Source organism: Bos indicus, chromosome 8, assembly GCF_029378745.1.
Source record: "Bos indicus isolate NIAB-ARS_2022 breed Sahiwal x Tharparkar chromosome 8, NIAB-ARS_B.indTharparkar_mat_pri_1.0, whole genome shotgun sequence".
Lineage (NCBI taxonomy): Eukaryota > Metazoa > Chordata > Mammalia > Artiodactyla > Bovidae > Bos > Bos indicus.
This window is the reverse complement of record NC_091767.1, coordinates 41,703,980-41,719,625: the sequence shown is the minus strand read 5'-3', so window position 1 is coordinate 41,719,625 and position 15,646 is coordinate 41,703,980. Positions and strand designations below refer to the sequence as shown.

General features: G+C 45.6%; 1 protein-coding gene across 1 annotated transcript; it reads left to right on the top strand.

Moving 5' to 3' along the window:
- Nucleotides 1-1,064: 1,064 nt before the first annotated feature.
- On the top strand, nucleotides 1,065-14,529 carry KCNV2 (potassium voltage-gated channel modifier subfamily V member 2). The gene is made up of 2 exons (XM_019965541.2): nucleotides 1,065-2,483; nucleotides 14,248-14,529. The coding sequence occupies exons 1-2, from the start codon at nucleotides 1,065-1,067 to the stop codon at nucleotides 14,527-14,529; spliced, it is 1,701 nt and encodes a 566-aa protein (XP_019821100.2).
- The last annotated feature ends 1,117 nt before the right edge of the window (nucleotides 14,530-15,646 follow it).

The window sequence follows — 15,646 nt, the reverse complement described above, 5'->3', positions numbered from 1 at the left end:
CTAGTCAGGGCTATGATTTTTCCAGTGGTCATGTATGGATGTGAGAGTTGGACTATAAGGAAAGCTGAGCACTGAAGAATTGATGCTTTTGAACTGTGGTGTTGGAGAAGACTCTTGAGAGTCCCTTGGACTATAAGGAGATCCAACCAGTCCATCCTACAGGAGATCAGTCCTGGGTGTTCATTGGAAGGACTGATGTTAAAGCTGAAACTCCAATATTTTGGCCACCTGATGCAAAGAGCTGACTCGTTGGAAAAGACCTTCATGCTAGGAAAGATTGAGGGCAGGAGGAGAAGGGAACAACAGAGGATGAGATGGTTGGATGGCATCACTGACTTAGTGGACATGGGTTTGGGTGGACTCCAGGAGTTGGTGATGGACAGGGAGGTCTGGTGTGCTGTGGTTCGTGGGGTCGCAAAGAGTCGGACATGACTGAGCGACTGAACTGAACTGATGATCTAAACAAAAGGTAAATGCTGAGAGGAAACACTTGTCAGGAGGTCCACTTTTTAAGCATTCTATTGTCATTTCTGTCCCTGTTCATGGTGGGTTTACCTAGGACAGAGGCTGCAACTTCAACAGTAAAGTGTCAAGACACAGGCTTCTACATTCTATAGCAAATTCAGTTGATGCCATCTCAGCACACTGACACTGCTCGCTTCCTAAGGGCACGGTTGGCAGACACTTTTATTAGCAATCAACTCTGCCACCTTCTGCTTATCTACAGATTTAAGGCCACATAATCATCCTCTGCGTCACAGAGAGGGTGGGGTGGAAACTAAGAGTCTTTAAATCCCTTCTAACACTTGCTTCTTCCCTACCAGCAAGATTAAAGCAGTCAACAGCTGTTGGCATATGTGCCCAGAACAGACAGGCTGGACTGGGCTGTCCAGAGCCTGAGGAAGGCCAGTTCTCAGGGCAATGCTGGGGACCCCAGGTCTGCTGGTCCAGGCCTTTCTCTCTGAGACAGTAGAGGGCACATGACCAACTCCTAGGGGCAGTGAGCAGGCTAGGGACCCGACCACGGCCAGGAGGGCAAAGCCAGGGCTCCCATTCCTCCAGCTATGCTGAAACAGACTGAGAGGAGACGGTCCTGGGGCCAGAGGTCCTGGAGTACTACAGAGGGTGAAGACGCGGCCCAGGAGGTGGGGAGTCAATCCCACCGCAGGAGCATCTGCTCTGTGGGGGGCCGCTCAGGTTCCCAGGCCAGCATCCCACCGTGGATCGAGGGCAACTATAACTACTACATAGAGGAGGATGAGGATGGGGAAGAGGAGGAGGAGCTGTGGAAGGACGAGCCGGCCGAGGAGGAGGACCGACAGCCAGGGGAGGCCGCCGCCACTACTGAGCGAGCGGAAGGCGGCGGTGCCGACACTCCACTCGTGTCCACCACGCTGAACGTGAACGTGGGCGGCCACAGCTACCACCTGGACTACACAGAGCTGGCCTGTTACCCCAAGACGCGCCTGGGCCGCCTGGCCACGTCCACCAGCCGCAGCCGCCAGCTGGGCTTGTGCGACGATTACGAGGTGCAAACGGATGAATACTTCTTCGACCGCGACCCTGAGGTATTCCAGCTCATCTACAACTTCTACTCGTCCGGGGTACTGCTGGTGCGTGACGAGCTGTGCCCGCGCAGCTTCCTGGAGGAGCTGGGCTACTGGGGCGTGCGTCTCAAGTACACGCCGCGTTGCTGCCGCATCTGCTTCGAGGAGCGGCGCGACGACCTGAGCGAGCAACTCAAGATCCAGCGCGAGCTGCGTGCCCAGGCGCAGGCAGAGGAGGCGGAGGAGCTCTTCCAGGACATGCGCTTCTATGGGGCGCAGCGGCGCCGCCTCTGGAACCTCATGGAGAAGCCCTTCTCATCCGTGGCCGCCAAGGCCATTGGGGTGGCCTCCAGCCTCTTCGTGCTCATCTCCGTCGTGGCGCTGGCACTCAACACGGTGGAAGAGATGCAGCAGCAGCCGGAGCGCGGCGAGGGCGGCGGCAACCCGCGGCCCTTTCTGGAGCATGTGGAGACACTGTGCATGGCCTTCTTCACGCTTGAGTTCCTGCTGCGCCTGGCCTCCACGCCCGACCTGCGGCGCTTTGCGCGCAGCGCCCTCAACCTGGTGGACCTGGTGGCCATCCTGCCACTCTACCTGCAGCTGCTGCTTGAGTGCTTCACCAGCGAGGACCAGCTGCACGTCAAGGGCTCGCCGCGGGAGCATGACCTTGAGACGATGGGCCGCGTGGGCAAGGTGGGCCAGGTACTGCGCGTCATGCGCCTCCTTCGCATCTTCCGCATCCTCAAGCTGGCGCGCCACTCCACAGGTCTGCGCGCCTTTGGCTTCACGCTGCGCCAGTGCTACCAGCAAGTGGGCTGCCTGATGCTCTTCATCACCATGGGCATCCTCACCTTCGCTGCCGCAGTCTACTCCGTGGAGCACGACGTGCAGGGCACTAACTTCACCAGTATCCCACACGCCTGGTGGTGGGCCGCGGTGAGTACCATGGCCCGTGAGCTTTCCCTCCCCCTTCCCCAACTTGGCAGAAGCTGCTGCTCTCCTTCCTGAGTGATGCTGCCCTCCTTGCTTTGTTCCATCATCTTTCCCCTGCCTTGTTTAATGGTCATTGCTTTCTCGTTCTCACTGTCCTCAACCAGAAAATATAAAGCAACAGCAGCAAAATAGGTTAGGTGTTAAAAGGCTCAAAAGACATAGTCCAGGAAGAAAGACGAAGTCCAAGAAGCTGGACGTGGTCCTGACGTGATTCTAGGAATCTCCAAAGCTAGATTTAGTTTTAATACCCCTGAGAGGCTGATTTTAAGGAACAGTGATTGTTCACTGATGAAGCCTGAGGAACTTCATCATCATCACTTGTGTTATCTGTCACTTATTGAACACCTGTTGTCCTGAGTGGTTTATAATGCTTATTTCAGCATCACAACCATGTGAAGTGGCTAGGATCACTATTTTTTAAGAGGAAAAATTTCCTTCAAGTGTTGAAGGAAACTGTTGATGTCTGCAGGGGAGGAAATAAGACTTGGCTGAAGAGTGTCAACCCTCACTGAAATTTCACCAGTTCTAGCTGAATCTGAGCATCTAACACTGAAACTTGCTCTGGTGTCACAAAAATTATTTCTGGACCTGGCATTATTGCCCCATTTTACAGCCAGAGGAATTGAGGTGCAGACAAATTGAGTGTAGACACACAGATAATAGCAAAGTGAGGATTGAAATGCAAGCCTGCCCAACTGCAAAACCCATGCCCTTTCCACACTCCAGCACTGCCTTTCTCAAGCTTGAGTTTTTCTGCATTCCTTGCTTAATTTGAAGTTAGTGCATGAGTTATTTTTGTCATCATTCTATTTGGTGTTTGTCTTTTATAATAATTTATGCCACTTACTCAAATATCTGTTTCTCATGTACTAGACTAAATCCTTAGGAAAATCCCTGAATTCCTGGAAATGTTGATTGGGTCTTAAGTCAATGAATGAACTGACATATATTCATAGGAAGGGGCTTTCTTGGTGGCTCAGTGGTAAATAATCCACCTATAATGTAGGAGATGCAGGTTCCATCCCTGGGTCAGGAAGATCTCCTAGAGATGAACATGGCAACACACTCCGGTATTCTTGCCTGGGGAATTCAATGGACAGAGGAGCCTGGTGGGCTATAGTCCATAGGGTTGCAAAGAGTGGGACACGACTGAAGCGATTTAGCACACACACATGCCACATACACACATAGGAAAGAACTAGGTGTATGCTTTCCTTATTTTTTAATTAGCTTGTTTGTAATGCCTTTAAAGACATTAAGCAAATATAACCAGTTTTTGCTGTGTTACAAAATAGATACTTTTGACATTATTATTGGATATGATATAACGCACAGTCTGGTGTAAAGTTCTGTGAATCTACTCAGGGCTCCTACTAATAGTGTAGCATAGTAGGATGGAAAATTGAGGTTTAGGTTCCAGTCACTGATCTGCTAATAATTAACTGTGACCCTGCATAATGTGTGACCCTTTCATTACCTGTGAAACCTCGCCCCCTTTCTCCCTCGCCTCAGTCTTCTCATCTCCAAGAGAAAAGGGTATAGAGCTCTACAATTCAATGAGTCTCACTTCCCTGGAAAGCAGAGCACTCACGTGTACAACAGGATTTGTGAGCTTTCCTTGGTGACAGGATGACGTCCGGCTCTTCCAAATAAGCATTTGAGCCAAATGCTGCTCCTCTGATCATATTCCAAATGATGAAAGGTCATCCCCATAGTAGATAACCATGTGTACAGATGGAACAAATGGAGCATGATTTATCCATTATTGGATAAATAATGGATTTATCCAATTTATTGGATGAATAAATTTATTTTTTATTTATAAAATATTGTTTATAAGTTTTGGCCAATGCATTAGCCAAACACATGCATTAGCAAACAACATTGATGTTAGTGATGAGTAAAGCAAGGAGGGAAAAGAGAACATCCACAGGCTGATGACATAAAACCAAGTTGTAGAAAGTCAAGTTTTCATTCAGCCAAATATCTTAGAAGGCTAGCGTATGTAAGCTGGACCTAGTGGACTCTTTGATATTGTATTTTTAATACACAAAAGGTTTTTTTTTGTACCTTTTGTATATTAATATAAAATTTCTGATGAGAAGTCTGTTGCTAATGAGTTTTCCTCTTTAAAAAATTTCCTGAAGTGAATGCCTAATAATCTCCTTTAATGTCTTGATCTGTTTGATGTATAATACTTAAAAATTTTCAACTTATCCTCCTTTTTATATTAACTAAAATCATTTCAAAGTTGGTATTTTCTATAGATTTGACAATAAAAATTGAATTATCATTCAGTTTCTATCTATAACAAAGTTTACCAATTATTACTTTTACCAGTGTGATTTTTCTTTTTTTTTCTCTCTATAAGACATGGTTTTCATAGGCCAGAATTTGCACATGTCAACCTACCATTAACCAACCTTAACCTTTACCACTGGCATTCATCCATTTTGTTCTCTAAAAATTAGTTATACTAGTAAAAAATCATTATGAATTAGACAAAAGACTGATTACCTGTATTTGTTTCTGAACTAACCTATGAAAACAATGGGAAAAACTCCCGTTGAAGATTCCTCAGGACCAATATATTATTAACCCAATTCATCTATATATTTCTGATGACATTGCATATTGTATACTAAGGGCCCTTATTTGCAATAAAGCAAAAAGAAGATGCAAAGTAAAACGATACATAAGATTAAGACCAAATCTTCATGTAACCCTCAAAAATCCATTTTCATTCACTGAGCAAGGTTTTTTTTTTTTTGAGCACTTAGTGTGCCAAGGAGTATTCTAAACTCTAGGGATACTGAGTGATTGCGGGCGGGGGGAAGGGGTAGGAAGTGAAATTCTTTCCCTCATGGAGTTTGCAGCCTAATGGAAAGAGATAATAAATCATTTCAGAGGTTAGTGGGTTTTTATAGGATAGAGAGTGATCTGGGTGGTAGAATCTACCTTTGATATAATAGTGGAATAGTCAGAGAAGCCTTCCTGGAAAAGATGACATTTATTAAAACTTGAGTGGTGAGCAAGCTCTGACTACTGAGCCCACGGGCCCTAGAATCAGCAAGGTGCCGCAACTATTGAAGCCCATGAGCTAGAGCCTGTGCTCTCCCACAAGAGAAGTCACTGCAGTGAGGAGCCCACGCACTGCAACTAGAAAGGAGCCCCCGCTCTCCGCAACTAGAGAAAGCCCTCACGCAGCAACGAAGATCCAGCACAGCCAAAAGTAAATACATACATAAATATAACAGTGTGTACATATACTAAAAGAAAAAAAGAGCTTGAATGGTGAGAAGCTCATCTAAATAGGCATGACTGAGCAGACGTGAGAATCTGAGAAGTAGAATCCTAATGTATGATTATGAGATCATACATCTCATAATTTAAAAAATTTTGAGCATACACCCATGATAAATGTGTAGTTATTCATAAGTTATAAGCTATTTATTGCTGTGATAATGATGCATTACAAACCACCCCAAAATTTTGTGGCTTAAAATGTCAAGCATCTTTTTGGCTCATGAGTTTTCAAGTCAGCAACTCGGGCTGGTTTCAACCCCAAGATTTTTGTCATTTGGACTGATGTCAGCCACTCATGTCCCAGTCTGATGGTCACCTGGCTGACATCTGGGATGAAGAGGGCGACTAGGTCTTTCCTCATCCAGGTGGCATGTATCCATGGCTGTGGCAAAGGGCAAGAGAGAGTGTGCAAGCCCAATCATGCAAACTCTGATAAGCTTTTGTTCTTGTCACATGCTCAACGCATTGGCCAAAGTAAGTCACAAGGCCAAACTCAGAGTCAAAGGGCAGAGCAAATTAGCCCACTCCCCATAGGAAAGCACCACAAAGTTGTATGGCAAAGAACCTGTTTACAGGAAGACATAGAGTCTTGTAATATAATCAACCTACTGCATTAAGATGTTACCTCTCAAATATATTATATAGTTCATAAAACATACACTCCCACATTGAAAATGTAAAGATGAAGCAAAGAAAACTAGTATGGATATTTCCTTGCCCCACTGCAGTGCTGTAGCCTTTGTGGTATACTCACCCACATTAGGAACGCGTTCTCTAATCCCTCCTTCCATGTGCTTTTAGTGCTCTCGGACAACCCAGCATCTGACTTGTTTTTAATAATCTCCTCTGTCTCTATGCCAAGGATCCTGCAACTTTCCTTAGTAATTCAACTCAGGGTTTTTAAGAGAAGCATGGCAATTTTCATTATTGTGAATTCTCCTACAGCTGCAGAACAAATCCCTCATGGACACTCATGTCTGGAGATGCTCATGCATTAGAAGACAGTCCCTGCTCGTCTGTCAAATGTAGGTTATTTGTAAGCATAATGTAATAGGAAACATATGTAAAGTACTAGCCTGTATGCTATCCACAGTAAATAGAAGCTACCATATCTGACTAGTTGATAGTCTTTATCACATGGAAACAATTATTTCTGCTTCCAGATTCATTTGGGGGAAAATAAAACAGAAGTGATTCCTTCTCTCCTAGGGAAAAGAGAGAGACTATAAGATGCACAAGAGGGTCAGCTGTTCGATCCTGGGAGAGCTTCTGAGCATGCAGATAAACAGGCCTAAGCTCGGAGGAGCTCCAGCTGTGTGGAGGCTCCCTGGGTTGCCTGGGTGTGGGGAATGCATGGCGCAGCCTAACAAGCACAGTTAGCTCTGTGATCAAGCTGTAAGCATCGGCCTCCGTTGCGGCTGTGTTTCTGAGGAGAAAAGCAACAACGGGATGGTTGAACAGATCGTTTCCTTCTGAGCTTGGCAGAGCAAGTCAAAGCTGCAGAAACCAGATAGGAAATTATATCATGAACTCATGTCTTTAAAAACTAACAAAATCTCTTAAAAAAGAAAATTTATCTCTGGCTGAGGCTTCACATAATTGTGGCCCACAGACTCTGTTCTTGTTTCTGTTTTCCTCAAGTCTGTTATCATTTCCTTGCAAATAGGTGGCTCTTACAGGATCACTGAGATTCATTTTATTCTTATCACCTGCTTGCTTGGAGAAGGCCCATTTGAAAGGTGAATCAGGAAAACAGAAACAAAACCAGGGTATTTTAAACAGAGGACATTTGATACAGGGAGACTGATACATAGGCTAGAAGAGCAAAAGGGGGAAAGTGAGATAACCTAAAGATTGGTGAGTATAGGAAACAATGTTGGCCCTGGAATTAGGCGAGCAAATAGGAGAGGGTAGAGTTACTGGCAATGGCACCCCACTCCAGTACTCTTGCCTGGAAAATTCCATGGACGGAGGAGCCTGGTAGGCTGCAGTCCATGGGGTCGCTGAGTCGGGCACGACTGAGCGACTTCACTTTCACTTTTCACTTCCATGCATTGGAGAAGGAAATGGCAACCCACTCCAGTGTTCTTGCCTGGAGAATCCCAGGGATGGGGGAGCCTGGTGGGCTGCCGTCTATGGGGTCACACAGAGTTGGACACGACTGAAGCGGCTTAGCAGCAGCAGCAGAGTTACTGGAACCTAGGAGTACAGAGCAGGAACAGCTATGGTTGTGTCCTGACATCAGGACACCCAAGATGGCACCACGAGGCTGGTGCTGGGTGTGCTAAAAGAGGCCTGAGCTGTGGCTCTCTGTCATTGTTGAGGGTTGATGACAGAAACCAGATGCAGCAAGAGAGGCCCTCACTTCCTCATTCTATCTTCTAGTCTCCCAACAGTGTCTCTCATTGGCAGAACCTGACCACGAGACAGCAGGCAAGGGAACCTGGAAAATGTGGTTTGCATCCTTCCAGTTGCTGAATTACAGAAAAGTGCACAGAAGGGAATGGGGCTTGGAGCCGAGAAATAAGGAGTAAAGGTTCGGCACAGAAGGCATTGAAGTTCTCCTGGATCCTTCAGAAATAGCACAGGAGCCATCAACTGGGCAAAGGCTCTTAGGCACTTCTGTGGCTTTTGGTCTGGTGGACTCCTGATTTTGAGGTGGTCCCCTTTTAGCTCTGTAAGCTCTCCCTGTTGGCCAATATAACTCGAGTGGGACATGATAGAATTGTAGAGGATAGGGAGAAGTGCCAAGTAAGCTGAGAATGTGACGGCATCATCATTCTTGTATGCCTTTCTAGGGACAAAGTCCAAACTGGCCTTAGCTTCTGGACAGCCTCCCCCGATAGTACAATTCATGTACATCTCAGAACTTTCACACAGGAGACTGGTTGTGCTCTTCTAGGAGATTACCCATGACCTCATTCTAACAGGGCTTCCACTGATCAAAACATTTTTTGAATTCCACTGAGGAATTGTTCCACTGAGCACATGTCACAACATCTATGACATGTCCACTTACTTCTTCATAGTGGGGTTACATCTTTCCCTTTATGAGGCTGGATTTAATGTTTTTAAATAGTTAAGACCCTTGACTTTAAGACCAGCCCGAAGGTTAATCCTCAAGGTGGATAAAAACACTTGTTTCAAGATCATACCACTGAATTCTCTGTATAGATTATAATCCCAAGAAGGAATTCCTAAAATATTTGTAGTAGCCACAGCCACATGGGTAGGCTAAGTATAGTCTTTGAAGCTAAATTCATTAAAGGACAACATGAAGTATGTGATAATCTGAGCCAGAAAATGTTGGTTTTTACTACCTCAAATTCTTTGGGAATTAAGAAGAGGAATTAATTCTTTGGGAAATCAGTTTTGTTCCTTGAAATCATTATTCCTGGATGTAGGGATTACTAGGTGCTAAGACATAATCTTGGAGTAGAAAATGGCAACCCATTCCAGTAACCTTCCCTGGAAAATTCCATAGACAGAGGAGCCTGGTGGGCTATAGTCCACGGGGTCACAAAGAGTCAGCCACAACTGAGCGCCTGAACACAAGATGTAATTTATGACGAGCTCACTATGAAGGAACTAAACATTCCTTGCTGAAGGAGAAATTCAAGTACAGTTATTCTAAAGTTTCAGAGACAAATTGGATGCTTGTCCTCCTTGTAACATTTAGCAGGTCAGGATTTGCTGACCAGTGGGTGAGCTGCTGGGGAAAGGCTACCTTCTGGCTTTGGGAACCCAAGAACTGGGAAAAATATGTAAATTTTCAACAGACTGGTAGATGGCTGAGCCAGCCAATATTTTCAGGATATTAAGATGGATGGTGGAAATTTCGGTCACATGTCCAAACCCAAATCCTGCTAATGAGAGAACTCGCTCTGTGAGGTCACTGGAGTCATTCTGGAACCTTCCATTTTTAATGTTCTCTCAGGGAGAAATGGTTTGGCCTGTGGAATGTGGAGAAGAAGTTTCCATAAGCCAAGGAATCCTGGGTTCCTCTGGAGCCAAGAAGCAAGAACCAGATCACCAGTTAAATCAGATTATCCCCCAGACAGGCAGTGCATAAATTAGCTCTGCATTTGGAACGAACTCTTCAGAATCAGTCATACAGTCTCCTAGCAGAAGAGATCTCTTGTCTAAAAATAGAGATCCAAGACATACAAAAATATTTAGACCATATTATGCACATCAAATATTTAATCTTTCTTCAGCCAATTCTCTTTGCTTCTGACTTTTCGCTCAAAGTTCAGCCAAGAAAAATTAAAAAAGAAAGAAGCTGGGGTTGGGAGAGAATCAAAGCCAACTATGGGGACTGAGCAAAGGTTTAAATCAGGCACTTTGTCTCAGTGATCTTCCTTTCTGTGTATCCTCATGTTTCCAACCCACCCCCACCCTCCCAGTCCTGGATCCTTGAGGGGCTGGTTTAGACCAAAGTCTCTGCTTTGGCCTTTTGTGGGTGTTTCCTGATCTGAACTACCCCTTCCTGTCACTCACCCTTTCATCCAGACTCCAGCTAAGTTGACTGACTAAATACTCACAGAGAGGTATGAGTAACGGGGCTAGTGACATATGGAAGCTGTTTGCACACCTGGATAGAGAGCTGATGCAGTTTTTAACTTTTTCTTATATATTGGCTTGCAGCTGATTAACAATGCTGTGATCGCCCCAGGTGCACAGCAGAGGGACTCAGCCATAGATATCCATGCATCCATTCTCCCCGCCCCTCAGGCTGCCACATAACACTGAGCAGAGTACCATGTGCTGTGCTGTAGGGCCTTGCTGGTTATCCATTTTAAGTATAGCAGTGTGTACATATCCATCCCAAACTCCCTAACTACTCAGGTTCTTTTACGTTCTGCGTGGCCAATGACAAGAAACACACACACACATACACACACAGTGCAAACTTTTCTTTTCTTTTCTTTTTTAAGATTAGCCCATGATCTTATTTTATCACTGTCTCTCATCACCCTTTAACCAGAAGGTAGGAAAAGGAGACTCTGTACTGGAGACATGGTGTTCCATCCAGTCTCCCCTAACAGCATTCAGCATGAGTCTCTTCCCCAGTCTGTTGGACTAATGAGCACAACTAACATTATCCCTTATATACCAGTGCCAGACACTCCTTCAGGTGGCGCTAGTGGTAAAGAACCTGTCTGCCAGTGCAGGAGATGTAAGAGATGCAGGTTCAATCCCTGAGTGGGGAAGATCCCCTGGAGAAAGGAATGGCAACCCACTCCAGTATTCTTGTCTGGAAAATTCCATGGACGGAGGATCGTGGCAGGCTACAGTCCATGGGATCGCAAAGAGTCAGACACAACGGAAGCGACTTAGCAACAGCAGCAGCAGCCACTCCTTTAATTCCCTAACAACCCTCAGAGGTACACACTATGACTCTTCTCCACATTTCAAAAGTAGCAACTGAGGTAGAGAGCATTCAGGCCACTTATCCCAGCCCCACAGCTGTGGCCTAGGGCCACACCTGCTTCCTAACCTAGTCTGTGCCCTCCTGCCTCTCTCAAATGCAGGCTTGAATTTTCCCACTGGGGGAGGAGCATCCCCACACTCCACCCCCAGCCCCTCCAACACACACACACCATCTGCAGGTCTCTCTCTGGAGATGGAGTAGTGAGAGGTGGCGTGTCACCTGTCCCAAGAGGAGTTGCATCCTCCCTCTTTGATGGGCTGCATGAAGCTCTGGTTCTTATCAGGGCCACCAGATTTGCCCAGCTGGCCTACTTGTCCATTTCATTCTAACTCATCAATCACACTTTAAGTTCAAACTGACCCTTACGTCATCGAAACAAAAAGGTTTACATTTCTAAGCTAGAGGCTGTCTCTGTACAGACCCACAGGGTGATCAGATCTGTACATTTATAACCGTATGCTGGAAAACTGTGCAACACAAATCGATGAAGCTGACACTGCCCCCTGGAGTTGTGCAACCCACACTGTTTTCAACTGTAATCAACAGCCCTGCCTAAAAGACTTCTAGTAATTCTGCCAAGAGTCTGGGGACTAACAGGAGTCTTAGTATATGAGGCATAAAAAACAGGCCCCGAGAGATTTTCCTGGGCTTTCTCTGGCTACATTGACTGATAACTAGTCCCGTGGGTATCTGCATTTTAAAACAGAAGCTTGTTAACCTAAATAAATCTCTAATTAGTGGAATTTAAAGCAGTAACAAGTGTGATAGGAAGGATTTCATGCAGGGTGAACATATTTGTGGTCGATGATGTCTTAGAAAAGTCCCTTCGAAGAATAATGAGCGTGTTTCTCCAGACACTGGCAATTAAACCACCTTAAAGATAAAATATCTCATTCGAACTACCTAACAGCTCTGAGAAGTATGAGTTCAGTTCAGTCACTCAGTCGTGTCTGACTCTTTGTGACCCCATGAACCGCAGCACGCCAGGCCTCCCTGTCCATCACCAACTCCTGGAGTTTACCCAAACCCATGTCCACTGAGTCAGTGATGCCATCTAATCATCTCATCCTCTGTCGTCCCTTCTTCTCCTGCCTTCAATCTTTCCCAGCATCAGGGTCTTTTCCAATGAGTCAGCTCTTTGCATCAGGTGGCCACAGTATTGGAGTTTCAGCTTCAACATCAGTCCTACCAATGAACACCCAGGACTGATCTCCTTTAGAATGGACTGGTTGGGTCTCCTTGCAGTCCAAGGGACTCTCAAGAGTCTTCTCCAACACCACAGTTCAAAAGCATCAATTCTTCGGTGCTCAGCTTTCTTTATAGGCCAACTCTCATATCCATACATGACCACTGGAAAAACCATAGCCTTGACTAGACGGACCTTTGTTGACAAAGTAATGTCTCTACTTTTTAATATGCTGTATGAGAAGTATGAAAGTTGCCCCTATTTTAAGGATGAGAGGAGGACAACAGAGGAGGCTGATTTTAATGTATTTTGTGTGCCTGATAGTATGAAGCACTTTATAATCTTTTTTTCCCTGAACTTTATAGTTTTTATTTTGTATTAGGGTATGAAGTAAAGTGTTAGTCATTCAGTCAGGCCCAACTCTTGGCAACCCCATGGACTGTAGCCCACCAGGTTCCTCTGTCCATGGAATTCTCCAGGCAAGAAAGCTGGAGTGGGTAGCCATGCCCTTCTGCAGGGGATCTTCCTGACCCAGAGAGGGAACCTGGGTCTCCCACACTGAAGGCCGATTCTTTACCATTTGAGCTACCAGGGAAGCCCGTGTTGGGGTGTAGTCAATTAGCAATGTTGTGGTAATTTCAGGTGAACAGTGAAGGGACTCAGCCATATATATACATATAATCATTTTTTTAATGTAGCCTTCATGAGAACCCTGAGACTTAGTTATTAGCCTCCTGTTTTATTTTTAAAATTTATTTAATTGGAGTATAATTGCTTTATAATGTTGTGCTGGTTTCTGCTGTACAACTCCGTGACTCAGTGGTAAGTATGCATATACTCCCGCCCTCTCGAGCGCCCCTCGCACCCATCCCCCGCCCCAGCCTTCTAGGTCACCGCGGAGCACTGAGTTCCCTGTGCTGCTCAGCAGGTTCTCATTAGTTCTCCATTTTATAACAGGAGTGCATATATGTCAACCCCAACTCCTCCCACCTCCTCCCTTCCCGCCTTGGTGTCCATATGTTTGTTCTCTATGTCTCTGTCTTTATTTCTGCTGTACCATTTTTCTAGATTCCACATATATGTGTTAATATATAATACGATATTTGTCTTTCTTTCTGACTTACTTCAGTCTGTATAACAGGCTCTAGGTTCATCCACATCAATACACATCACTCAATTTCATTCCTTTCTACGGTTGAGTACTATTCCGTTGTTTATCGCTACCATACCTTCTATCTTCCTGTTTTAGATGCAAGAACCAAGGCTTAGAAATTCTGAATGCTTTGCCCAAGGTCTCTCAGCTGGGAAGGGTCAGAGTGGGGACTTGAACCCAGGTCTGACTGGTTCTAAGCCCAAGCTCTTTCTAGTACATGTACCATGTAGGCAAACCCAGGGGCCCTGTTCTAAATTTGGCCCCAGATGAAGGAGGCAGAGACCTACCTTCCTTGAGCCTGTTGTACGCTGGGAACTTCATGTGCATGTTCCTCTGTGACCTTCAAACAACCTTTAAAGGTATTACCTCCTCTGTATTGTAAGAAAATGTATACATGACGGTCAGGATTTAAACCCAAGCCTTTCGGCTCCAAAGCTTGTGTTCTTTCCATGACACAAGTCTTGCAGGCAAAATTCCTGGTACCTTTGAAAGCTGGCCCCACGGGGAGCTGTTACACGACCCACAGGCACCTTCAGGGGGGTGGAAGACACCTTCCTACCTGGTTCTCTCTTTTCCTACTTCTCCCTCTCGATGCTAACAATTCCATTCTACTTTCCCTCCCTCACAGGTGAGCATCTCCACTGTGGGCTATGGAGACATGTACCCAGAGACCCACCTGGGCAGGCTTTTTGCCTTCCTCTGCATTGCTTTTGGAATCATCCTCAATGGAATGCCCATATCCATCCTCTACAACAAATTCTCTGATTACTACAGCAAGCTCAAGGCTTACGAGTACACGGCCATACGGAGGGAGAGGGGAAATGTGGAGTTCTTGCAAAGAGCCGGAAAGAAGATAGCAGAGTGCTTGGCTGGAAGCAACTCACAGGCCACCCCAAGGCTAAATAGTTAATATCTCTTAGTACGTGTGGCTGGTTGAAGCCATGAACTTCAAGGCTTCATTCCACTTTCCTTTTTTTGTTGTTTTTTATTATAGGAATGACAGTGAAAGGGCATGTGAAGCAGACACACACAAAAGGCATTCACTTCGCAAAGTTCTACCTCTAGAAATGTTCATTTTGGCCCAAACTCTGACTGCCTTCTGCTATTCTTCAGTGATGTCGTATAAGAGTCTGACCTGCTCAATGACGCTGATATTGAAAACTCCTCAAGAGGATCAACAGTTCCTTGTATTTCTCTTGTAGCTTCTTGTGGCTTTTCAGTAAATACTTTTGGAGTTGAGCCGACTTGAATTTCCTGGTTGAAATTAAAAAACATTCCTAATTGTCTGGAGAGAGGGAGTGTTGCAGCAGGAACTCTCTGAGCTTTGGAGTTAGACCAACCTCAGTCGGAAGTCCTGGTCTCCCAGCTGTTCGATTTGGGACAAGTTACTTTTGACTGTCAGAGCCTCAGTTTCAACTTTAAATTACACTTTAAAAGGAAAGCTTTCCTTACAATATCAGCATGGGGATTGGAGATGATCCTTACAAATGCTCAATACATGGTAGCTGTTAAAATTGTTAGAGCAGGTATTGTGTGGTTGATCCTTGACTGGTGATTCTCATTCAAGGGAGATTTTGACAACTGCTCCTCACCCCTTGCCCCAGCACAGTTGGCAAAGTCTAGAGATGCTTTTGACTGTCAACACTGTGATAGAAGATTAGAGGAGCTACTGGCACTAGTAGGTAGAGACCTGAGTTCCTGCTCAACATGCTCTGGACAACCCTATCGCAAAGAATTATCTGTCCCAAAACGTCAGCAGTGCCAAAGTTGAGAACCCCGGGCTAGCTGTAATGTGGGCGCCCCAGACTTGACTTGTGAAACATGCCTGAGGGGGTTAACCCCCTCCCTTGACAGGAGCCCCTACGTGTCCTCACCTCTCAGAGCCTTCTTTCCTTCTCCTTTCCATGAACAGACAAAAGCAAACAGAAAAATCCTCTGCCTTTGGACAACTGTTCTGAGCTAAGCACTGAACAAAATGAATTAAGTGAGCATGGCCCTCTGTTCTGGGTATAATCTGTGGGTCAGAA

Excerpts from the sequence above, each read along its gene's own strand:
- KCNV2 (XM_019965541.2), top strand. The coding sequence starts at position 1,065 with ATGCTGAAACAGACTGAGAGGAGACGGTCCTGGGGCCAGAGGTCCTGG. Across the intron at positions 2,484-14,247 it reads ACGCCTGGTGGTGGGCCGCG|GTGAGCATCTCCACTGTGGG; the intron begins GTGAGTACCATG and ends CCTCCCTCACAG.